The sequence below is a fragment of the Sus scrofa genome, chromosome 13 (genome assembly GCF_000003025.6).
Source record: "Sus scrofa isolate TJ Tabasco breed Duroc chromosome 13, Sscrofa11.1, whole genome shotgun sequence".
In the NCBI taxonomy this organism is placed as follows: Eukaryota; Metazoa; Chordata; class Mammalia; order Artiodactyla; family Suidae; genus Sus; species Sus scrofa.
Window position 1 is genome coordinate 59,127,940 of NC_010455.5, and position 26,603 is coordinate 59,154,542.

Below are 26,603 nucleotides of genomic sequence, written 5' to 3' on the forward strand. Positions count from 1 at the left end.
GGGGGGAAAAAAGCACAAGCTGTTTCTGAGATGATTTCTAGTGAATTGGAATTAGATGTTTCAAGGGGAAATATTTGATAAGCAGTTAGAAATTTGGGAACTGGAATTATACAGAGACTGAATTAAAGAAACAGAGTTGAGTCGTATGCCCAAAGGAATAGTTCAAGTCACCAGAGTGTATGTGGGAGCCAAGGGCTGTGACCTCTCCTTAGAGATGTTTTACATCTAGAGTGCAGTGAAACAAAGTGAGATTTCATTCTTCTCGTGTCAAGGTAACTTATTAACAATCAGGTTTCCTATAATGCTGCCCAAAGGTCCAGAAATCCACAAGAAAACTTATTTTTTAATAGGGACATGCAGATTAAGGGGTATGGAGAAGACCAAAAAGAGTGACTTAAAAAGGGACTGCTAGTTATAGAGCAAGCAGAATTTGTTTCATTTCTATTCCAGTGGTTGATGGAGCATGTGGTAAGGTTTTGTGTTGATTTCTAAAAAAGCAGAGAAAGGCATAACTTAATGGAGATCTTTGTTACTCAAGAAATGGTGTGGATTTTTGGAGGAGTTCTTGTTGTGGCTCAGTGGTAACAAACCCAACTAGTATCCATGAGAACAAGAGTTCAATCCCTGGCCCCTGCTCAGTGGGTTGGGGATCCAACATTGCCTTGAGCTATGTTGTGGATTGCAACATGCCTTGGATCCTGTGTTGCTATGGCTGTGGCATAGGCCAGCACCTGCAGCTCTGATTTGACCCCCAGCCTGGAAACTCCCATATATTACAGGTGCAGCCCTAAAAAGATAAAAAAAAAAAAGAAATAGTGTGGGTTTTTGACATCTGATTCAATATGTTGAGTAGAGAAGGACTTGAATTAGAAGATCCAAAATGTGTGTGGATGGCAGGAAAACAGTGTTTGACTCTATGTGTGTGTATATACATATACACATACACATATGTATATACACACACACATATATAAACACACACACATATATGTATATGTAAGTGTGTGTGTGGTTTGAGTGTGTATAGGCTCACACACATATGCATACTCCACACAGTCTACTCCCTTATTATTACCCCATTAATACTCCTTGTTATTCCAAGAATACTCCTTTTAATTACTTCATAGACTAATGGATAAGGACAATTTGTAATGACCAAAAATATACAAACTGATACCTAAGACCTTAGAACAAAAGTAGAAAAAAGTACTTATATCACCAATGATATACTTTGAAATGATCACAAAAACATTTAAAAAAGAGAACTAACCATTCTCTTTATTGGTAATATCAGGAGGCATACTTTAGAATATGAGTTTGTGAGTAATGTGAGGGTTTTGAATAGTATAGGAAAGGAAAGAAACATCTTCTCTAGGGAAAATAGACAAATACAAATTGATCATCAACTCTTATAAACCTTTATTTCCACCTCAGTTTTATTAGATGATTTTGTACAAGTATCATGAATAACTAAGTTTTGCTAGAATCACTGACTTAAAACATCTTTTCAAATTTATTTTCTTTAGTTATTAATAGAACTCCACATTTTCAACCTAAGTGTTGTCTTTGTTTTATTTAGGCTAAAACGAGTACTCAGAATTTTTTTTGCTACTTAAAACAGCATATTCTTCCCCTCTGACTCAGAAGACAAAACTATCTGTCTTCACTGTCTACTCAGTCAGGGAGAATAATCCTCTCAATATATAAAGTGAGGAAGGAAAAGAAACATAGGGTGAATTGAATCTTAAGTAAGGCCAAAGTAAAGAACACCAACACCCGCTTAAGTAGATTCATGTATCTTAACCACTGGATTAAAACTCATGAAACTTTAAAACAAAAAGGAAACATATTCAAGTGTTTTTGCAAAAACCACTTTGAATAATATTTCAAAATGCTGACTTTCAGGGAGAGTTCCCCAGTGTTGACAGAACAATTCCAGTTATTCTGACTTTTAAAGATAGTTTAGGAATAAATTATGGAAAATAAAGTTGTCGGTTTTTCTTGCTAGTGGTGAGACACTTTTGTCTGCCCTTATAAATTGGTGAACAAAGGTTCAGTACTAACCCTGTATGTAACAAAGGGTTCTGAGTATGTTTTTGAGGAGTGCAGGGTCTTATCAAGTCCTGGACTCTGCTTAATCTCAGTGAGTTTCCATCCTAATAAAGGAATTAACCTGCAGTTATAAAATACAAGTTGGGATGTAATGAACAGCACAGTAATGATATAGAAAAAGGTGTTTTATTATTCAAAGCAGAAATTATAATTTTGACCTGGGGGGGATCTAGAAAAATTATCTTTTTGAAAGGTGATATTTGAGCTATTTGGAAGGTGATGGTTGAGGAGATTTTATTTTCAAAGATGGAGGAATTGAGGAAATAGTAAAAGCAGAGCTATATAGCCAGTATTATGTGCAGCAAGCTCATGTATGGAAAACCCAATTTGATTGAAGCACAGTTGTATGCCAGGGAGACTGGGAAATATGGTTGGAAAAGTCCATGAAGTCTGTCAGCATTTGATTGGATGGTCTTATAAGGAAGGGAAATTGTTAAAGTGTACTAGAGGAGCAAGGAGTGGGAGTCTGGAGACTGGAATTTCAGACTTGTCTCTGCTACTCACTCCCATGTTCTAGAGAATCATTTGACTCCCAAGGATGTACGCTTCAACCTAGAAACTGATGGTGCCCAGTAGGAAACCAGTATTTCCTCACAGTGATTCTATGCAGAGTGTTCTACTTCTAGGTTTGAGATAGATGAACAAGTTATTGGTTGAACGCCAAATGAAACAGTAGACTTATGTTTAGGAATCACATTTTATAGAGTTTTTATGTTTTTAAAAGGAAGGTCATACTCACCCTGGTGGAATGCTCATAATATGACAGATAATTGAGAACTCAAATCTCCTATGGGAATAGTGAATTGGATTGTATGTCCCATTAACAGTCATTCTGGGGCATGTGCTATTTACAATATTATATCTCTGTACATATATTTTGTTGGTTAGCTTTTCTTCATTTTCAAGGCATATTTAGTTGAATTCATTTGAGTTGTGTATGATCAGAATCATTTATCCTATAAAGAACAGGTACATGCAAATCTATGTTCTTTGTTTTGAAACTCTAGTCAAAGGGTGCCTTGAAATAACTGTCAAAACCCATATATGTTAAGTGTCCTTGCCACAAGAAGAAAAAAAAATGCAACTTTAGCCTCTAAAATGAGCCTAAAGGCATTTAACAGTTTCTCCAAGGGAATCAGGTGTCAAATGTAATGGTTTTTTAACACATAGGGAGAAAGAGAGCAGAGCCAAAATGCAGTAGCTATGTCTGTCACATATTTTAGAAGATTGGAGCTGAAGAATGAGGAGAAAAACATGAGAAACAGAATTTCAGACTAATTCTACTGAATTATAGAAGTAGAGAAAACTTTTATTTCTGTGAATACCTATCAGCAAAGGTTAGCTGAATTATTTCTCTCCATCTTAGTGTTTCCTATTAAACTATTGTCCAAATAGGTAGATTCTAACAATGAACGTCATTTTGAAACATCCTAATATTTTAAATGATGTTGATTTATTTTTGTTTTTATTTCTGTTGCTTTGGGATACTGACCTGAGAAAACACTTGTAAGGCTGATGTCAGAGAATGTTTTGCCTGTGTTCTCTACCAGGAGTTTGATGGAGAAAAAAGAATGTATACATGTATGTGTAACTGGGTCACCATGCTATACAGTAGAAAATAATAATGATATATTGGGGAAATAAAAAAATTATGTTGAATGAACATGATTTTGAACCATTCTAATATTTAAGTTAATTTAATTGTATGAATTAAAAAATTGATGAAACTAAAATTTGCATTATTACTAGGAATTAAAGCAGTAAATTTTCATCAAACTATTCTATGTCCTGTACATGAATTGATAGTTCATTTAGGTAAAGTTTAGATCATAAACCTTGTTCAGTTCTATACTTATCTGACCAAAACAAATCTTTGTAATGAAGTATTTTAGGTACTTTAGGGTACCAATATGATTTCTTCACATTATCAAATAAAAGTTTAGTTGTTGTTAGTAAAACTTCCAGTATGTCAGTGATTAATAATTATCTATACATAAGATATTTTAAGGTATTCCTTTCAGATTTCTTTATGGTAAATGTGTCTATATTTGTAACTTAGTGTTCTACTTTGAGAATGTGTATTGAATACTTTCCATTTAGAATTTAAAGCAGGAAGTCCAAAGATACTTTGTTCAGTTCACATTTCAATTTAGAAAATACTGCTGGTCAGCTCACTGTTTAGGAAAAAGGTGTTATCAAGTTTCAAGTTTCGTGGATCATTTCATCCTGCATTTGGACAATAATACTGTGTAACACATCAGCTCATTGTGGTAAAGCCTAATTATTTCCAGAAGAGACTTCATAGTGAAGTTTAAGAAAGAATGAAATATTATTATAAATAGGGAAGTCATCAAACATTTTCTATATTCATCAAAGTTACTGGCCTATAATTTTCTTTTTTGGTAGTATTTTTGTCTGGTTTGGTATTAGGGTGATAGTGGCTTCATAGAATGTCTTTGGGATTATTCTTTCTTCTTCAACCCTTGGGAAGGGTTTAAGAAGGATGGGTATAAGTTCTTTGTATGTATGGTAGAATTCACCCGTGAAGCTATCTGATCCTGGACTTTTGTTTGTAGGGAGGGTTTCATGACATTTCCAATTTCATTACTAGCGATCAGTGTGTTCAATTGATCTGTTTCTTCTTGATTCAGTTTTGGTGAGCTGTATGTCTCTAGAAAGTTCTCCATTTCTTCTAGGTTGTCAAATTTGTTGGCATATAATTGTTCATAGTATTTTCTTCTTCTTCTTCTTCTTCTTCTTCTTCCTCTTCCTCTTCCTCTTCCTCCTCTTCCTCTTCCTCCTTTTCCTCCTCTCCCTCCTCTTCCTCCTCTTCCTCCTCCTCTTCTTCCTCTTCTTCCTCTTCTTCTTCCTCTTCTTCTTCTTCCTCTTCCTCTTCTTCTTCTTGGATTTCTTTAGTATCCATTGATAATTCTCCTTCATTTCTTATTTTGTTTATTTGAGCTCTTTCTCTCTTCTTGGTGAGTCTGGCCAGAGGTTTGTCCATTTTGTTTACCCTTTCAAAGAACCAGCTCTTGGTTTTATTGACTTTTTTCTATTGTTTTTTGAATCTCTATTTTACTGATTTCCTCTCTGATCTTTATGTTTTTCTTCCTTCTGCTGACTTTAGGTTTTGTCTGTTATTTTTGTAATTCTTTTAGGCGGTAGGAACAACAAAAGGATAATCATGAAGATGTTAAAAAAGGACATCAAAATCATACAGTGTGGGTAAGGAAAGTAAGAAAATCTAGACTCTTTTTTTAGAATGTGTTTGAGCCTACATGACTATCAGGCTAAAGCAAGCCGTATAGGAAGAGGTTAATATACTTGAGAAACAGGGCAACCACAAATCAAAACAAAATAATACATTCACAAACACTAGAAAGAAGAAAACACAAGCATAAAATAAAAGGAAATCATGCAACCAAAAAAGGAAAGGAACAAAGGAGACAAGTAGACTCAATTGGAAAACATTTAAAATGGCAATAAATATATATTAATAATTACCTTAAATGTCAGTGGATTGAATGTTCTAATCAAAAGACATGAGTAGCAGACTGGATACAAAAGTAAGAACTACAGTATGCTTCCTACAAGAGACTCATCTTAGGGCAAAGGACACGTATAAATTGAAAGTGAGGAGATGGAAAAAGAAACGTCATAGGAATGGAAAAGACAGGAAAGCAGGGTTCCAATACTCGTATCAGACAAAATAGACTTTAAAATGAAGGCCATAAAGGAAGACAAAGAAAGACACTACTTAGTGATAAAAGGATCCATTCAAGAAGAAGATATTACACTTATCAATTTATATGCCTCTAATATTAGGAGCACCCAGATACATACTATAAATACTAAAAGACATAAAAGGAATAATTGATGGGAATACAGTAATAGCAGGAGACTAACACCCCACTCACATCAATGGACAGATCCTCCACACAGAAATCAATAAGGCAGCAGATGTCCTAAGTGACACAATAGAAAATGTAGATTTAATTGACACTTTCAAAACATTACATCCAAAAAAGTCAGAATATACATTCTTTTCAAGTGCACATGGAGCATTCTCAAGGATTGACCACATACTGCGGCACAAAACTAACCTCAACAAATTTAAGAGTATAGAAATTACTTCAAGTATCTTCTCAGACCACAATGGCATGAAACTAGAAATCATCCACAGGAACAGAAATGAGGAAAAAAAAAAAAAAACTGACTACATGGATACTAAACAACATACTACTAAAAAACCAATGGGTCAATGAGGAAATCAAAAGGGAAATTAAAAAATACCTCAGAGACAAATGATAATGAAGACACAACCATTCAAAATCTACGGGATGCCACAAAATCAATTCTTAGAGGGAAGTTCATAGCAATACAGACTTCCTCAAAAAAGAACAGTCTCAAATCAACAATTTATCATATTAACTCTTGAACATACTTGTGAATCCATGATTTAGAAGCAAGTTTCCAAAGTCATAATTTAACTTTCTGTAGAGATTATCATATGCATATCTTTATTGAAATCTTTTTAAATTTCCAAGCCAGCTCACAAACCCTTGTCCCCAAAGGTGTCCAGGGCAAAGTCCTAACCTTCTTAACTGGTTGAGTAATTTTCTGATTATTCTTTTTTAGGTTCTAATCTTATTACTTCCTGCTGACAATTTGAGCTATTGAACTTACTCTTTTTCCAAAGTAGTTATATGCATTATAGTTTAAGCTGATTCACTGTATATATTTACTGCATGCTTAATATCTTGATATACAGATGAATGAAACAGATTTGTCTTTCCCTTCTGGGCATTTATAATAACAAAGGAAGATAAAGACAAAAACTATAAAATTGTATGATAACTGTTCTAATAAGAGAAGTTTTGAATGCTGCCAAAGCACTTAAGAGAAGTACTAAATCATAATTGAGAGTTCAGAGAAGGCTTCCAGTGGAAGTTCATTTATGTATAAATTTCAAGCTAACTACAGAGAAATGGTGAAGAAGCAGGTATAGAGATTAGAAGGCAAGATTGCCAGACCTGTCAAGCTGACACGTGGTATAGCTCTAAAACTGATATTTGCTGCAGAGATGGTTGAGAGTTTGAATTAAGCAGGTCATCCCTGGTTCTGAAAAGTTATTGAACTTAAGTGCAAAGTTGGAGAGAGTGTCTTGATCACATTTGCACTCTGGTAACATAGCTGTGACTGAAATGTGGATATTGGACCAGCGGTAGCTGGGCTACTCAACTGTGGGACGCTTCTAAAACTAACTCTGTGGCTTTCCCAGGGAATCTGCCATTGGTTATTCATTACTCAGATTCTTCCATAAGATGGGTAACATGGTGCCAAGCCTCCTGGGTTAAGAAACCAAGATCCAGGTAATATTTTTTTCCCTGATACGACCTGCTTGCTGTTAGAAACATCAAACTCTCTTCATTTGAGGATATTGAAAAAATTCAAGAGTGAATAACAGGTATTTTTAGAAAATTCCAAGGAGACTTTATTACATATTTATCTTTAGACAGAAGTTGGCACTGAGAGGCCAGTCTTATTGTTGCACCTGGAGGAAAAGAGTGACTGTAAAGGCAAACCTGGGCCTTTTCCTTAGCAACAGCAATTAACCTAGAAGGGCCTTGCCTTATGTCTGTTTCAAGACAACAGAACTGGTGGGCATATAAATATACACAGGTGTAATTACAGACCTGACTGTCCTTGTTCACCTGCACTGTTTATTTACAAATACATCCTCAATTAGCATGTAGCATAATGTTGTGTTCACTGAATAACAATGTCTGAAATATGTCCACTTTATCCAGTGCAGCACAGTGAAGCTCTTACAAAGATGTGAAGGTTTTTTTTTTAATTCTTCTCTTGTAGAGAACAAATTATTCCAAATTGACAGCTGGACCCTGGAATATTTTATACACACACTCACATATCACTACACACACACACACACATATATATTCACAATCACATATATAAACACACTCACTGATGGATGTATAGGAATGTATATAATTCATATACTGTTTTTATATTTTATTCTGGCTATTTAACATTGCTCAGAAATAAAACTTCTAATATCCCAACTGAAGGATTTGTGGAGTTTTCAATTAGTGATTTTCATGGTTGCTATGGAGGATTGGGTGTTAAAAAGCAGTGATACAGGAGTTCTCACTGTGGAACAGTAGGTTAAAAATCTGACTGCAGTGGCTTGGGCCTCTGCAGAGGTGTAGGTTTGAACCCCAGCCCAGTGCATTGGGCTGAAGTATCCCATGTTGCCACAGCTGTAGCACAGGGCTCAGTTGAAGCTCAAATTCAGTCCCAGGCCTGGGAACCTACATATGCCACAGGTGTAGCCATTGAGAAGAAAAAAAAAAAAGTAATGAGACAAAGCCATGGTTTAGGGTTTTGGGATTTATACCAAAGAATCAAAGAGGGGCTTCCTTGGAATCCCCGTTAATATCAACAAAACAGAAGCAATATGTTTCTTCTCTGATTATTTTCCTGGTTTCTCTGAGCATGCTCATTGTGGCTCTCAGACTCCTTCCTCATTTGTGTGAGTTTGGGAGAAAATAGCATCTCTTGGTAGGGATCAATGCCAAAGCTTAGAAGTAATGCAAGTCTGTCATTACGATCTGATGCATTTCTACTATCTTCGCTACCATCCCACTTGAGGGCCTGCTGTGAGCTAAGAACATAACTAAAGTACATAAAAAATGTTTATTTCTGATTACGAAAAACCTGCCTTTCTTGCATGCGGCTAGGCACTGGGAAGGCTATTTCATGGTATTGATGTTGGTTATTCTTTCTCATCCATCACAGTTACTGTTTCCCAAGTAGGTTTTGGTTTTCCTCTTGCAGAGATTCCATAAGGTAATTTCTGAGCCTGCAATGTCATGCTAGGAAAAATCAGATATATATATATATATATTCACAGTTATATAAACATAGGCACCAGGAGGACATATTTCATCAAGTTTCTTCCTACACTTGAAAGTACTTTCCTGAAACTTGCAGCTGAGATGTAAGTGAAGGAATGGGTGGTAATAAAATAAAAACTTGATCTGTGTGTAGGCATATACTTTAACAGGAGTCACGAAATTGAATCTTCCTAAAGTAACTATTATAATATCTTTCTTTTCTTTTTGCCATGTCTCTGAAATGTCCTCAGAGTTTGTTATCACTTATTAAAGTTCTGTTTCAAAAGTGTTTCAGTAGATATTTCTATTGTTTCTTAGTTTCAACAGGTAACTAGAATTACATTTTATTTATTTTACCTAAAGAAGGCCCAGATTGCTAATTTAAAGAGTAAGTGTAATGTTATGAAAAAATACGATTATATAATATTACAGCTATTCCCACTGTAATATTTTTCTCCCATCTTAACATAGATATCACATTTCATGCAAAGAGCTCATAGTGATAGTAAATGAGAAATTTAGGGAAAAAACTAAATGCTGTATTTTTAGCTTACAAGAAATATGGTATTCTGGATTTTTTTTTCTTAATTAAGAAAAGAAAGGTAAACTTGGTACTTTTCGTACCTTAAGATGTCTATTCGGCAGTCTATTTTTAATTAAATTGGAACAAAGTAACAACATTGTTGGTATGGATTGCAGCCAAGGCATCCAGACAGTTTTTTTTCTACACAACTTTTTCTCTGACCAATGTATCTTCTGTGTGCATATTTTCATGATCATTGACCTTTCTCTGGAAATAATGTGGCAAACCGTAAATAAAACATCCACAGTGGTATTATGTATGCATGTATCTTTCAAGAATAATTCCACTGTTGTAAAAACAACAATAAACTATTTTAAAAAAGACAAAAGTTGTCCACTCTCACCACTGTTATTCAACATAGTACTGGAAGTCCTAGTCACAGCAATCAGACACACAAAAGAAATAAAAGGCATCCAAATAGGAAGAGACAAGGTAAAATTGTCATTTTATGCAGATGACATGATACTGTACATAGAAAACCCTAAGGACTCAACCCAAAAACTACTTGAACTGATCAACAAATTCAGGAAAGTAGCAAGAGAAAGATTAACATTCAGAAATCAGTCTTGTTAATGTATACTAACAAGGAAATATTAGAAAAGGAATACAAAAGTACAATACCTTTTAAAATTGCACCCCAAGAAATCAAATACCTGGGAATACACCTGACCAAGGAGGTGAAAAACTTAATATGCTAAGAAGTATAAAACATTAATCAAGGAAATTAAACAAGATGTTAAGAAATGGAAAGCTATTCCATGCTCCTGGGTTGCAAAAATTAATATTGTAAAAATGGCCATACTACCCAAAGCAATCTACAGAGTCAATGCAATCCCTATCAAATTACTCATGACATCTTTCACAGAACTAGAACAAACAATCCCAAAAAGTTCATATAGAACCACAAAAGACCCAGAATTGCCAAAGCAATCCTGAGGAACAAACACCAAGCAGGAGGCATAACTCTCCCAGACTTCATGCAATATTACAAAGCCACAGTCATCAAGACAATGTGGTACTGGTATCAAAACAGACATACCAATGGAACAGAATAGAGAACCCAGAAATAAACCCAGACACCTATGGTCAATTAGTCTTTGACAAAGGAGGCAAAAATATAAAATGGGAAAAAGACAGTCTTTTCAGCAACTATTGCTGGGAAACCTGGAATAGTTGCATGCAAATCAAAGAAACTACAACACACCCTCCCACCATGCACAAAAATAAAATCAAAATGGCTGAAAGACTTAAATATACGACAGGACACCATCAAACTCCTGCAAGAGAACATAGGCAAAACACTCTCTGACATCAACCTTACAAATGTTTTCTCAGCTCAGTCTCCCAAAGCAACAGAAATCAAAGCAAAAATAAACCAGTAGGACCCAGTCAAACTGACAAGCTTTTGCACACCAATGGAAACCAAACAGAAAACAAAAAGACAACTTACAGAATGGGAGAAAATACTTTCAAATGATGAAGTGGACAAGGGCTTAATATCTAAGATATACAAACAACTTATGCAAATCAACAGCAAAAAAGCCAACAACCCAACTGAAAAATGGGCAAAAGACCTGAATAGATATTTCTCCAAGGAATATATACAGATGGCCAACAAACACATGAAAAAATGCTCAACACCCCTGATTATTGGAGAAATGCAAATCAAAACTACCATGAGATACCACCTCACACCAGTCAGAATGGCCATCATTAGTAAGTCCACAGATAACAAATGCTGCAGGGGTTGTGGAGAAGAGGGAACCCTCCTACACTGTTGGTGGGAACGTAAGCTGGTCCAACCACTATGGAGAACAGTATGGAGGTATCTTAGAAAACTCACTATAGAACTACCATATGACCCAGCAAACCCACCCTTGGGCATATATCCAGACATAACTTTCCTTGAAAGAGACACATGTAACCCATATGTTCATTGCAGCACTATTCACAATAGCCAAGATATGGAAACAACCCAAATGTCCATCGACAGATGATTGGATTAGTATGATATGGTATATATACAAAATGGAGTACTACTCAGCCATTAAAAAGAACACAATAATGCCATTTGCAGCAACATGGATGGAACTAGAGACTCTCATCCTGAGTGAAGTCAGTGAGAAAAAGAAAGACAAATACATATATCACTTATATCTGGAATCTAATATATGGCACAAAGGAAACTTTCCACAGAAAAGAAGATCATGGACTTGCAGAATAGACTTGAGTTTGCCAAGGACAAGGAGGAGTGGGATCGATTGGGAGCTTGGGGTTAATAGATGCAGACTGTTGCCTTTGGAATGGATTAGCAATCAGATCCTACTGTGTAGCACTGGGAGCTATGTCTAGTCACTTATGATGGAGCCTGGTAATGTGAGAAAAAAGAATGTATACATGTATGTGTATACATGCTGTACAGTAGAAAATTGACAGAACACTGTAAACTAGGTATAATGGAAAAAAATAAAAATCATTATATTTAAAAAAAGAAAGAACAGGTCTTATTCTTAGGCTAGTAAAGGATTATCGCAGCATTAGCTTTATTTTGAAATAATTATAGACCTAGAGTAAAGGTACAAAAAGGGGTACAGAGTTCACCTTCACTCTGGTTCTCTTAGTGTTAACATCTTATATGGCCTGATACAGTGATTTAATAAAAAATAAAAAAGCAGGACACTGATGTTGGTACCACCTGGAACTAAACAACAGGTCTTATGTAAAGTTCACAGTTTTCTACTAAGGTCCTCTTTCTATCCCAGGATTAAGCCAGAATTTAACCTTGTTTGCAATGTTCTTTTTTCTGTTCTGTTCTTGAATTTGTGACAGTTCCTCAGTCTTCTCCTACTTTTGGTGATCTTGGCACTTTTAGAAACAGCTGATAAGTTACAGTGACTCAGCTGTCTGATGTTTTCTCCTGATGGCACTGAGCTCAGGTGCTGTGGGCAAGGAGACCGCTATTGAATAGCATGCCCCCATCAATGCACGGTGTCAGAGGATGCTTGAGGACCATATGACAGCCTTCGTGATGTCAGCCTTGATCACTTGATTAAGGGGGAGTCAGCTGGCTAAATTTCCTCACTATAAAATTACTCTTTTCCCCCATTGTTAGCTTTAGACAAAAGCACACATATTTCTTAAGTTACTAAATTTTGTACATTCACTATACTCTTTTATGCCTCAGTGTCCCAGCCTAAAAATGTTAATACTGGAAACTTAACCTTATCCCAAAGAGTCTAGAATTAATACACTTGGAGATTCTCAGATAAAAGCCACTTTATAGCTGGAAGTGATCACTATCGCATTTTAAATAAGAACATAAATAGAACAGTTAAAAGTAGATTGGCAGCATGGCTCATTTCACACCCAGAGCTACAGGGACATCTGTTATATATGTGGCAGTCCAGGCCTGAAATCTGGTTCCCTGAGAACCAACTCATGTTTGCTCAGCTTGGTCAAAGTCAGCCTAATGAAGTAAAATGCACTGCACGTTCATCACTTTCTACCTATTTTGACTGTTAAACTAACTAGGTGTATGACCACCCATTGATAAGGGTAATACAAAACTGTTTTTAAACTGTCACATTTGCTCTTTCTGCTTCCTTAAAAAAGGGAAGAAAGTGTCCCTTGGCATGCAAATGATGATGGATCTCTATGCAATAATTCAGTCTCAGTTTGTATTTCCTGGTGAAGAAGCCCCACTAGTGCAGGGAAAGGCATCCTTCGCACAGAGGTTTACCAGCTGTCTACTTTTTTGCCTTTGAATGTCAATGCTATGGGCCCTGACACAATATGGTGGGAGTAAACTGGTCACTTAAAAATAGAGAAGAAAGCAGTGGAAGGAACACCAAAACAGTAAGTGACTCTTGCCTCTCTAAGCTTCACTTTCTTCAATGACAAATGGGAATAAATCATATGCCTACCTCCTCAATTTCTTATGAGGATTAGATAATGTATATAAAGTCTTTGGATAGTAATGGACATAGTAAGTACTCAAGGAACAACAACAATAACAAAGCTTGTCATTTTATCTCTCTATCATCTTTCTGTACCTGAGCTACAGATCTTGGTGCAAAAACAGCAAGAAAATGGAGGGGAGCACTTGCTCAAATAGTTTTATGTATTATGCAGTGAACTTCTGGAAGACAATTTTATACTGAATAAAGATTCTAAAGAGTTTGTCACGTGATCTGGGCATGTCCTGTCATCTGCATGCAGTCCTGGACTAAAAGACAATGACACTGAGGTGTCCTTTCAGGATTTAGCTTCTTCTCCAAGGAAATGAGTTCCATGGGGAAACAAACTGGAAATGAATGCAAGCTTGGTGATGATAGGACTTTGTTAACTATACTATGACATCCATTGCCTAACACAGTGCCTGACATACTGCAGTTGTTCAACAAATATTATTTAGATGAATATTCTAGTATATTTGTTTCTAGAAATAATAGCACAGGATCTAAAATGTACCATTTGTTTACCATGGCATGAGATGGCAAGCTGTAAATATAAATCCTGTGTTACCATTTTACAAAGAGAAGGGTAAATTCATCTCCCTAAAGTCTACTTATAAGGAGAGAGAGGGGGGTTCCCAATGTGGCTCAACAGTAACAATTCTGACTAGTATCCATGAGGACTCAAATTCAGTCCCTGGCCTCGCTCAGTGGGTTGGAGATCCAGCATTGCTGTGAGCTGTGGTATAGTGTAGGTCACAGATGCGGTTCAGATATGGTGTTGCTATGGCTGCAGCATAGGCCAGCAGCTACAAGCCCAATTCGACCCCTAACCTGGGAACTTTCATATGCCAAGGGTGTGGCCTTATAAAGATAATAAATAAATAAATTAATTAATTAAAATAAAATAGGAGAGCGATGTCTATATTTCCTCTAGATAAGACAAACTCCATGTTAAGATTGTTATAGGAAGTTTTCTTATTGCACAGTGTGTAAAGGATCCAGCATTGCCTCAGCTGTGACGCAGATCACAACTGCAGCACGGATTCATTCCCTGGCCTGAGAACTTCCACATGTGGCAAATATAGTCAAAAAAAAAAAAAAGTTTTACATGCATTAGCTCACATATGTCCCTATACACTTCTGAAGTAGGTAGTAGTATCTCCATTTTATAGAGGAAAAATTGGAGCATCAGAAATAACTTTTCCAAAATAATTCAAGTTTTGGATATAAAAAAACCAAGATTTGAACTTAGACCTGTTTCCAAAAATCACATAGAATCTTGATTCATACTTTGCTGGTTGTCCACTGTTCCAGTCCCTTAGTGTACTCTGTTATTTACTTCCCCAGTAGAATAAAACCAGCTCCATCAGGGCAAACTATGTCTGTCTTATTGCTCTATCATGTGGCATGTCAGTTAGTAGAAATTTAGTAATTTCTGAGTGAAGAACAAAGTATAAAGAGATTTTAGGTTGTGTATTTTTATAGACTATCACAATTTGTGCATTTATGTTTGCAGTCTTATTTCTGCTTCTGATTAAGTAGATACAGACTCTTTTTTAGGCTGCCAGGTATCGGATTTGGCTGTCCAAGCAATTGGCAAACTGTGCATAATGATGAATATACTGATAGCTTTACTTCCCCACTAAGTGCATCCAAGTAAAAGCTCAGAAAGTCACAGGGTTCTTGCCACTTTAAATCTGACACCTAATATATTAGGTATTAGAGTGTTTTGTGCTTACCTTTAGCTCTTCTTTGGTTTAGGTGATTAAAAAATGCCTGTTGCTGTCAGTATGTGCAACATGCTTCATTAACAGTGATTTATTTGGGAGTTTAGCAGAATTGGCACTCTGCAGCACACCAGTGGGCAGAAGGAAAACATACGTGAGATGATTGCTAAGAAACCCTCCTTCCCCACTCTGCTTTTAGAAGCTTTGAGGAAGTTTGCACAGTTTATTTCCTAAAACCCAGAGAGCGAGACTAAGACTGGAGTCTCTGGGCAGCATGGTTTCCCCCAACCCCCACTCCCAACCCCGCCCAGTTCCTCCATCCACTGTCCTCTCATGCTCAGGAGGGAGCAGAGCGGGTCCTGGGTTTTTGCCCTTTGGCACAGTGAACTTACTGCCCCCATGTGTCTCCCGAAGCCAGATGCTTCCACTGCTTGTCCCTCCTCTTTTCTCAACAAGTTTACCTTCTCAAAGCTTGACATTTGTAAAATTCACCTAAAAAGATTTTTTCTTATATTCCTTTCAATGACCCTGAATCGTCACTGTCCCTCTGCCAAAGAGAAATGTAAGGCTAACCAAGGTTAAAGGACTCACCCAAGGTCAACAGCTAAAAGGTAAAGCTGGGCTTTAAACCTGACTTTATAATTCTAATACCAGTGTTTTCAATCACTATAGAAAAGGCAAAGAAATTTTAATTTTACTTGCAAACTGTATTGATTTTGTTGTGTCTACTTGAAGTGCTCTGTGGAGAAGATTCTGGGAATGCCCTTGGGCTAAGAAGGAGGGAATGCCATGAGCAATTACATTGCTTTCCCTTGCCTGGGAAGCTGGAGTGGAGGTGCCAGGTTTTTCCCCGTCTTCTGCTATGATCTACTTCTGTTCTCATTTCTGTTGTAATGAGAGTGTACTAATGTGAGAATGACATTTGAAAGGAAGGATGAAGTGTCTGAGAAGCAGTCTAAGTAAGAGGAAAACACCATATATTTCATATGTACTACAATTACCTGTTAATAAAATAAGCCTATTATAACAGTTTGGGAGAACTTCAACATCTGTAAAGTCAAGCTTTCAGGGTTGATTTCCAGGGTGATTGAAAGTATTCTGCATCTTGATGGTGGTACTGGTGATATGACTGCAGAAATCTCTTAAGTCTTTCTAAACTTAACACAAAAAGAATGAATATCAGTGTATGTGAAAATACGCTTCAATAAGCTTTTGGAGGAAATATGTGGAGTTTATATCCTATCTCAGTTACTTAGATAGCACTAACTAAGACAATATACCTAACCCTTAAAACGAAAATCATATTGTTGTGTACCTTGAAGGGTTATTCTAAAGATTGTATGAGTTAATACTTAGTGAGAGACTACTATATAGCAAGTGCTTTGTAAGTAATATCTGTTATTTATCATTTCCTCAGCTATTTTCTGTTACTTTCTACCATTACATTGCCTCCAACATTGTCTATAATTTGATCACATATCCTTTTATATTACTTGTTAATGGCATATGTTGTACTGGAAACTTTCACATACATGTATTCTCTCAAATACATGCTCTTTCTCTTATATTCCATATATGTGGATAATTGTATAATATACATTATGTATATATGTGTGTATATATATAATTATATCTTTGGATGCAAGGTTTTCTGTTTTCATCTTAATGATGCTAGAATTAGAATATATCTGCATGTTTGTTAGCTCAATTATGTCCTAAATAATATTTATTAATACTGATGGACTACAAGGTATGTTTAAATATAATAAAAGCATTAGATAGGGTAAAATGTTTAGGATGAATTTGTGATATATATTTATAAACCTAAGCAAATAAACAGGAAATCATCAACTCTGTAAATTCTGTAAAAACACAAATATTACCAAAAGGAAATATTAGTAGTATACTGGGAGGCTCAGTTGAAAATTAAATAATATAACAAAATTTGGACAGTCATAGAGTCAAGTATGTACATGTATGTTTGTGTGCATATGTGTGTCTGTTAAAGTGACTATATGAGAAAGCTCAATTATCATCATAAGAGAAAGTCATAATACATAAGACCCCCCAGATCAAGAAATAGTAGTAGAGGCCTTTTTAATAAAGACTGAAATACATACCAGAAAGACACTTGTTTTCACTGGGAGGCACTTTTCTCAGGAGAGTAGGAATACATATTTAAACTATGTTTATGTATTACTTTAATAAAAGTAAAAATTAGGAGTTCCATGGTTGCTCAGCAGGGTAAGGATCCAGTGTTGTCACTATTGTGGTTCTGGTTACTGCTGTGGTGTGGTTTTGATCCCTGACCCCAAAACCTCTACATGACAAGGCTGTGCATTACAAAAAAAAAAAAAAAAAAAAGATGTGATTTCAAAAAAATTAATACAATTCTAGGAAGTAGTACAGTAAGCAATTACTTGGTGGAGACTATGAATGGTGGATATGTATTTGTGGTTTTGGATTAAATTTGCAGTAACAACACCATACGTAGAATTAAAAAAGCAGAATATCTCAAATAACTTTGATGGGGGGAAGATGATGTAATCAGAGAAATTGTAAGATATCTGATTGGTGATGACAAAGGCGTGGTGACTGCTATTCATTTGATGAATCCATTCTCTCAAATACATGCTCTTTCTCTTATAGAATGATTCACCAGGGCTTTAGGGATTCTTAGAAACAGTCTGATCCTGACCCTTCTTTTATTGGTGAAGAAATTTGCCCAACAAGTAAATAGCAGCACTGAGCTATGAACCCAGTTGTTCTGAATCTCAATCCAGTGATCTTTTGAAATAACACTTGGTGATTGTTGGAATTCAGTTTTTTATGAGATGGTCTCCTGAGTAGCAAAGTGTAAATGTCAACATCAAAGTACATTAAGATTTTAAAGGAGAAAGTATGTTGAGAAAGTGATAGTGGGTCTGTGTTTTAAAGAACCTGAAAAAGAGATCTTTCAAAATTAGTGTATAGAATTCTACTGGTTCTCAGCATGTGTAGAAGGTATCCTTCAGTGACTGAAATGATAAGATTGGCTAGCTGTCTTTTATGCTAGAGAGTGTCTGCCTCATGTAATCATTGTATTTCTGGTTAGAACTGCCACAAGTGGCAGACATTATTTTGCCTAGAAAGCCTTTTAAAATGAAGGAAATTTTCCACCTTAGTTAACTCTCTATAATTCCATAAAGTCTTCTGTAATGTGATCTCATGATGGAAATTGAGTCCAAATCAGCATTGAGTAAGAGATTCCATCTCATGCATGCCTACCTATTGGTTAATAGGTGCTGTTTTCAAAATATATTATTCAGGCCTTTTAAATCTTCTTTAATTTGCACTGTTCTTTTCATACTTCAGATGCTTGGAACAAGCCATCCAAAGAGAAACCATGCAACCCACATTTTCTCACCATTCCTGGCAGACTACTTATTGCAGTCTCCACTAAAGTAGGGAAAACCCCAAGGAAATAGATGTGGAAAAATGTTTCTTCTAGCATTTAAAGTAAAAGCTGGTACAAGGGAAAATCTATTAAGCTAATTTGATTGATATGAATTTTCATTATCCAAGAAGAAGCTGTAGACCAGCTACCAGAAGAATAGAAAGTACAGGTTATTTGTACCACTTACTTGGCATATAAACTAAGTTATATAGTCAGTAATCTTTTCTACTCAGCTGAGTTGTCCTGTCCTTTGGGGTAGGGACCTTGACCTTGACTTTGCTTTCTGCATATTATCATTTGAATAATGGGCACTCAATAAATAGCTGTGGATGATTGAATATTAAGATTTGACTATATGCCATTTTCCCATGAAATGATTGACGGGTTACTTTCTGAAGAAACTGAATTTTCTCTTGCTTTCAGTTCTTTTTACCACTTCCCTGCCATTGTGACTGACTGCACCCCTTATTAGTTAATTGCAGGGTTAGAAAATGTTCAACTCTACAACTGGGAACTGTGGATGATCCTTTTTAAAAGTTTTGTCTTAAGAAAGTGGCTGCATTCTAAATAATAATTAGGAAGAAAATAAATGTTCCTGTTGTTCTCACACTTAGAGGGAGAGAAACTCACAGTTGTGCTCTCACAAGAAGAGTTCTGAATTAACACTAGTGTGATGTAGTCTTCTGAAACGGTCTCAGTTCTGAACCCATGCCATGCTTTGCATTAGGAATATTATCCATACCCTGTACTTACGCTCACTGACATCTGGCTTCTCTTCTGCAGGACAACATGAAAAGCAGGGTTAGAAAGAGTCACCATCAGAAATGTATGTCACACTTTTAAAGACACATTGCTCTATTTACATTTCTCTCACTGTGGTAGAAAAGAGCATGATACTTGCAATATGAAGACATAGATTTGAACCCTGACTCTAGTGGTTTTCTAGATGTTTGACCTTGAACAAGTTCCATAGCATCTCACTGTCTAATTTCTAAGATTACAATTTTATAGAGGATGAGTGATGCCTGATCTCCAGGGTTATTATGAAAGTGTATATAAGAAGGAAATATAAAAGCACATGGTAGATTAATGAAAAATGTTATAGTTATTCTTCCATTTACATACTATTTATTGACTACTCTCTGTGCCATGTACTATTTCATGAAACTCTTCAATACTAGTGAATAAAACAAATGTTCCTACCTTTATGAAGTTTAAAATCGGGGAGGGTATTTGAATTTGAATCCAAACAATAATAGTAATTGGTATTCACTTTCAAACCATATGTCTGCTGAACTTTAGAACACATATGTGAGAAAGACAGGGCTCATGGTGTGAGTCCTAAAGTATAGACCAGGAAGTATGTTTCCAAAGATTAAGTGGCTTTCCCAAAATTGATAATGAGTGGCAAAACGAGCAAAAAAGAACTCAATTTACTTTATTCCAAGTCTAGCGTTTTCCCATTCTGTCTTGCTGCCATGAGGCTTTGAAAACTGTGTTGTATATTGGAAGTACACTTAGTAATTAAGCAGATATGCTCAATTCTGTTGAACTGAGGAGACAAGCAAAGGGGGAATAATAGATATTCTGTGCTTCCGGGAATTGCATGTAAAGCAAATCCCTATACAGGGAAATCAAGCTTGTGCAGGACTTGCCTCTGTTTGATGTCATTGCTACCCTCTTTTAGGCTTCAGTCTCAATCCAAACTCTTTAATATACACTTAAGTCTTTGTGGGGATCTGGTCCCTGACTTAGGAGGTGGTGTGCTATATTTAATAAGGGTGGCTACATAGTGTCAAGGATCTGTCCTATGCGCCTTCCATACCTTCTCATCGATCCTCACAATAAGTTGGGAAGTTAGGTATTATTGTCATTACTTTACAGATGAGCCACATACCTGTAGAGTGTGGGCTCTAGATGAGAGCACAGGTGTGAGTCAGCCCAATTTGCTCCTTCCATTATCTTGCATTTCAGTAACTCGAGCACTCTCTAAATTCTTGGCCATATACCTGTTTGTTTTCCTTGTCACTTGGCTTAACATTTCCTTCTTCTTTTTTTCATTGAAGTATAATTGTGTTAATTTCTGCTGCACAGCAAAGTGAATCAATTATACATATACATTCATACTTTTTAATATTCTTTTCTATTGTTTATCACAGGGTATTGAATACAGTTCCCTGTGCTATGTAGTAAGACCTTGTTGTTTATCCATTCTATATATAATAGTTTGCATCTGCTAACCCTAAATTCTCAATCCATCCCTCCCCCACTATGCCCCTTGACCCAATATTGCTAATTATTAGAGAAATACAAATCAGAACTATAATGAAGTGCCATCTCACACTTATCAGAATGGCCATCATTAAAAAGTCCACAAATAACAAATGATAGAGAGGATGCAGAGAAAACTGAACCTTCCTACATTATTGGTGAGAACGTTAATTGTAACGATCATTGTGGAGAACGGTATGGAAGTTCCTCAAAAAACTGATATGATCCAGCAATCCCACTCCTGGATATATATCCAGACAAAAAATTATAATTCAAAAAGATACATGCACCCCGATGGTCATAGCAGCACTATTCACAATAGCTAAAACATGGAAACAACCTAAATGGCCATTATAGAAAAATGGATAAAGAAGATGTGGTACAGAATATGCAATGAGATACTACTCAACCATAAAAAAGAATGAAATAATGTTATTTGCAAATGATGCAACCATCAAGGGCCTAATTTCCAAAATATACAGCTCATAGAACTCATCAAAACAAATAATCTTATTTGTCCTTTAAGACTCATTTCAAACTGCTAGCCCCTTTGGAGCACATTCTTAAAGCCCCTGCCCTACCATACTGCTGACTCAGTTCCTTTGCATCCTTAGCACCTTATCCTTAAATAGACTTATGTGTGAATTACACTGAAATATACTGACTGGTTTAGTCACCTCTCATGCCAAGTAAGCAGTGAGCCTCTTGAGAATAGGTCTCCTACCTCTGCTGCATCTGCACACCTAACCCCTAGCACTGTCCCTGCCCTAGCACTGTCCCTGCCTCACAGTAAGCACACCTATTTATTTGTTGAGCTGGATTAGAGCTATTTAGATACTAGCAGAATTTTAATTTAGCAGAGTGGCAAAACCAATCATTGCATGATCAGACCCTTAGAAACTTATAGATCCTTAGAAACCAGGATATTTAAGGAAGTACGAATCATGATCTGCCTTAAACCCTTTATACTGAGTCACTTAGTATATCTTAGTCTGAATATAAGAATGGTTTGAAGGGCTGGAGGCTAGTGGAGTTTTACTCTGCATAGCAATGCATACAGGTATACTGTGGAATTCTCAATTATTCATCTCCTTCTGGCTCTGCCAGAGAAAGCAACTCAGGCTTGTTTCATTGCGTGGTCTCCTCCCCAGGATTTACGAGTCTAATTCTTGGTCAAGGTCCCAGAGTTAGTGCTGAGTACACTACCTTTTGCTTTGGCTACCTTAGGGTAAACCAGAGAGAGCTCAGAGCTGCAGAGGAGATCTGTTACTGCCATAACTCTTGCCTCATCCTGCAGGTTGCTTTCTGGTTCTGGCAGAAAAACTGAAATTAGGAAACTTTGTATCCTTCACCGCAATCCCACATGAGATGCATGAATCTTCGGCTGCCTTCAGGAAACTGGTGCTCTAGTTACTACTGCCCACCAGACAAATTATTGTCAATGACCCTATTTTTTTTTTTCTGATTAGTGAAGGTGAACCTTACCTACCCAAATGTAAATAAAGGCTAATGGGGTGCTTTAAACCCTTTATCCCTAAAAATCTACAGCCCTTAACAGAACACACACATAAATGGCAGCCTATCATGAATTAAATCTTTATGGTATAATCGGATACATTTTCTAAGCTAATTTTAATTGCTTCAAGAAACCACTTCACATTGTAGATCAATCCCCAGGTCTGAGATGACATTTCCCTTGCAAAATTAATTATTAAAACCGTGATCATTTGCTTAAGACATTAATAGTTTTCATTGATCAGCACATCCTGTTTATCTAAAATGGTCTAATCACCATGCATGTCAGAGGAGCATCTGAACATATCCAATTAGAGACTCTGCCCGATTTTCTGCCACATCAGCAGATCAGAAGTTGAGTCCCCTTTGTTTTCACAACCTATCAAATCTGGCTTCATCAGAAACTGAGCTTGTTAAAGGCACAAAAGAAAGGTGAGTTCTCAAATGATGGTTCTTCACGTTCTCTTAGCTTCCTGGTAAACAGGAAGGCTTCTGAGTAACTTCATGAGAGCAGCAAATGCTCAGAGCCCTTGATTAATGAGCTTTTGTGGTCCATGTTCTCGTGTAAAGCTGTGTTTGCTCACTGTTTTCCTCAAAAGTGTCAGTGAGATGAGAAGCCCCAGGTTATCAACCGATGAAAAAATATCACGGCCGCAATAATAATCGTATGTAGTATTTGTGAGGTGCTGCGTAGTTTTCAAAGAGTTTCATTTGCTCAAGGAGGCAATTTCCTTGGAAAGAATCTTTAGAAAGGAGGTGGGGTGGCAGGGGAGGGGGATTGCATACTCAGGACCCTGCCACTTGTTACAGGCTGAGCTGTAAAGAGAAGGTATCTTCTGGTTCCCTAGATAACTCACTTACTTGATTAATGAATAGGAATAAAGAATCCTGCTCATCTTTCAAACCCCTTTATGAAGTCCAGAAAGTTTGCTCCTTCCTTCAAGATGGCATACTTTGTGGCGGTTTTATGAAATTGTGGAGCAGGAGATCCTTAAGGCTAGAGCTGGGCTCTCCATTTGCAGGTCCAGGCCCTCACAGGTGTCTGGCAAGCAAAAGGTGCTCCAGAGATGCATACATCCAGGACTGGCCTGCAGGATGAATAGGGGAAGGGATGAGTGGAGGAGAGCAAGTGCAGTGTGAGTTCTGTTTTATTGAGGTCATGTTGCAAAACTTTGGCACCTGGAGATAATTTAGCTTTGTTTTAAGAAATATTTTGAGCTGATTGCCAATGTGTAAAACTTGGGAGGTTTTCAAAATACAATATTTTCAACTTTTCTTTGAAAAGTTGTAGGTACTCCTGCAACCCTGGGTCTCTGCCCTGCCTGCTAGCTCTCAGCCTGAGCTGAGGGGGACCTGCCCCTCCAGACAGCACATGCCCATGCCCTCCAGAGTATGCTTGGATTCCTTCACTCATTTATGGACCTGCTGTGTAATTCATACACAGAGCAAGCAGCCTGTCTTCACTAGAGTTCTCCTGTTTTAGGATTACTGGCTAAAGGAAGAATTAACTGTTCTTGATCATAGTTTGGGTTTGTCCAAAAGAACCTAGTAGATAGCAACTCATATAGTAGATAGCAACTCATAGTTGGTAGGATTTTTTTCAGTAGGCACTGAAGCTGCACATCTGTGTTGCATTTTAGGGCTGAAACATGGAGGTTAGGGGAAAGATGTTTGGACTGGTACACAGTAGTTAGAATTTTTCCACACATATAATCTGTTCTAAGACTTGGGAGTTTCTCTTTAAGGTCCACTTTAGGCAGCCCTATCTTATTCTTCTGTATTCACTCTTTTGGGTATATTATTAATTGGAAAATAAATAAGAACATGGCATGGAAACTAAGGGACTGGAAAGGAACTTTTAAAAATTAGTTCAGAGTTCCTGATGTGATGCTTGGGTTAAGAAACAGAATGCAGTGCCTCAGGTCACTGCGGAGGCATCAAACTTTGCTGCAGCTGTGGCTCAGATTCAGTTCCTGGCCCAGGAACTTCCATTTGCCCTGGTTGCAGCCATTAAAAGCAAATAAAGAAACTAGTTCAGTCCCCCTGCCTTTGGGTTGGTTCACATCTAATCAGAAGTTGTCCTTAACTTCACTCAGTAACCACAGGGACATACCATTTCCAGTCTCTGCCCAGGTATTATTTGGATGAAGGAAAGAAGGCTTATTGGCCTTACATTCATGATTTAACATGCTTTCTCTTCTTTAGTACTAGCTTTCTAGAAGTCTTTTTTTTTTTTTTTTTTTTTTTTTGGCCACCCCTGTGACATTCAGAAGTTCCCGGGCCAGGGATCGAACCCACACCACAATAGCTACCCAAGTCACTGCAGTGACCAGCCAGATCCTTAACTCACTGCCCCACAACTCTCCAGAAGTCTTTTTTATTTGTATTCAAGTAAAAATAAATTTGCAGGTGACCACAAGGAGAAGTATTCCCAAATCTCATTGTAATGTCTCTTCTTTCCCACAGATTAAAGGTTTAACACAACTTTAAAAGAAGCAGCTATTCTCTTCACTTGTTATTGGACTTGAAACTCCTTTGACCTCGGAAACTGAAGATGAGGTTGCCATGGGAACTGCTGGTACTGCAATCATTCATGTTGTGCCTTGCAGGTAGAGTGTCATTTTAAAACTTTTTGATTTAAAAAATGTCACTGTATTTCACACTAATTCAAAAGTGGGCCTTCACTTTAGATGGCAATGATGAAATCGTAAGCGAGCAGACCACTACGACTAGCATTTGCTGACACTGTTGAATACACTCTCCTGATGGTCTTTTAGTGGCTCTTTTCATGGTGTTGTATCCAGTGCTAGACACTGATGTTTCACCTATCTATCTGGTCCTTTTAGAGTCGTTTAAGCCATTATTTAGTTTGAAAGTTGTTATTTTTGTTCATTCCAGTGCTCAATTGCACAGAGATATTGGGCAATAAAAGAGATAATATAGTCTAAAGTATTGCCTACTTTGATGTCAGTGGATGGAATTTTATCTGGGTGATTCTTTCAGTGTCTTTGTTGATATCACTCCCTCTTTTGATAATGACTTTTCTTTTTCATTTCAGTACACCTCCAGTTTAAGAGGAGCCTGAAAGCATAGACACTAGGTTTTCACCATACATTCATGGTCCACTTCTAGACAAGGGCTTTAAAAGTTCATAGAGTCTCTTGATGACTTTCTCAGTTTTGTGGAAGATGGAAAACTACTAGCTGACACACGTAACTGGGTGTTGATGAAGCCTAAATCCAGCATGCACTGAGGGTTGATTTCCAGGTTAGGATGGTGAGCATCTTTCTAGGTCTTTCTGAAATGAGTCTTATTGGCCAGCTTTGTTATTCAGAGTGTCAGGTCCATGAGGGACACCTGAAATATATTTGTATTTTTACAACAGAATACAAAAATGACTTTGGGCTCATCATCTTAATTCAGGCATTCATTAGAATAATATCACAGAGTACCTTACAGAGCCAGCTCTGTGTTTGTACCTATGACATTCTAATGGGTCTGTGGCATCCAGATGTCTCTTTTAGAAATATTATTTCTCTCCCTCATCTGGAAGAAGTTAAATCTCACCCCCTTTTCCCCATAAATACCTCAGGCTCTGCACTTCATTCCTTTTCACTAGACTTCTCATGTACTTGACCCTCCCAAAAGTCCTCAACTGAGACATTCTGGCTCTAACTTTTCATGACTCTAGGAGAAACATATTCTTGAAAGCCTAACATAATGAGTCAGTTTCTCAGTATTTGACCACAGCAGTGTGTTTATTTAATCCACTGTGCTACATAGATGATACAAAATTTAAGGGTTGAAAATCAAGGAAGACATTAGTCTCCTGAGTTGTGTTTTGAAAAACTCAGAATTCTCACCTAAGATGTGTACCTGTATCTTTTTTTATTCACTTAGCTTTTTCTAGGAAATCAGTATATTGACTTTTTTTTGGGGGGGGGGAATGAGTCTCTTCTGTGAACTATTTTACATGGCATTAATATTCTCTTACCATATGCCTCCTTCAGTGTAGGTAAAGTCAAGCTGTAATTAATGTTTTTGTTTTCTTGCTATTTGTCTTGATTTCATTAATTTACATAG

General features: G+C 36.9%; 1 protein-coding gene across 1 annotated transcript in view; it reads left to right on the top strand.

Moving 5' to 3' along the window:
* Positions 1-26,603, top strand: part of CNTN4 (contactin 4) — a 999,482-nt gene that overhangs the window by 485,287 nt on the left and 487,592 nt on the right. The window contains 1 exon segment of the mRNA XM_021070955.1: positions 24,987-25,129. Within this exon segment, the coding sequence (XP_020926614.1) occupies positions 25,075-25,129 (55 nt within the window). The 5' untranslated portion in view covers positions 24,987-25,074.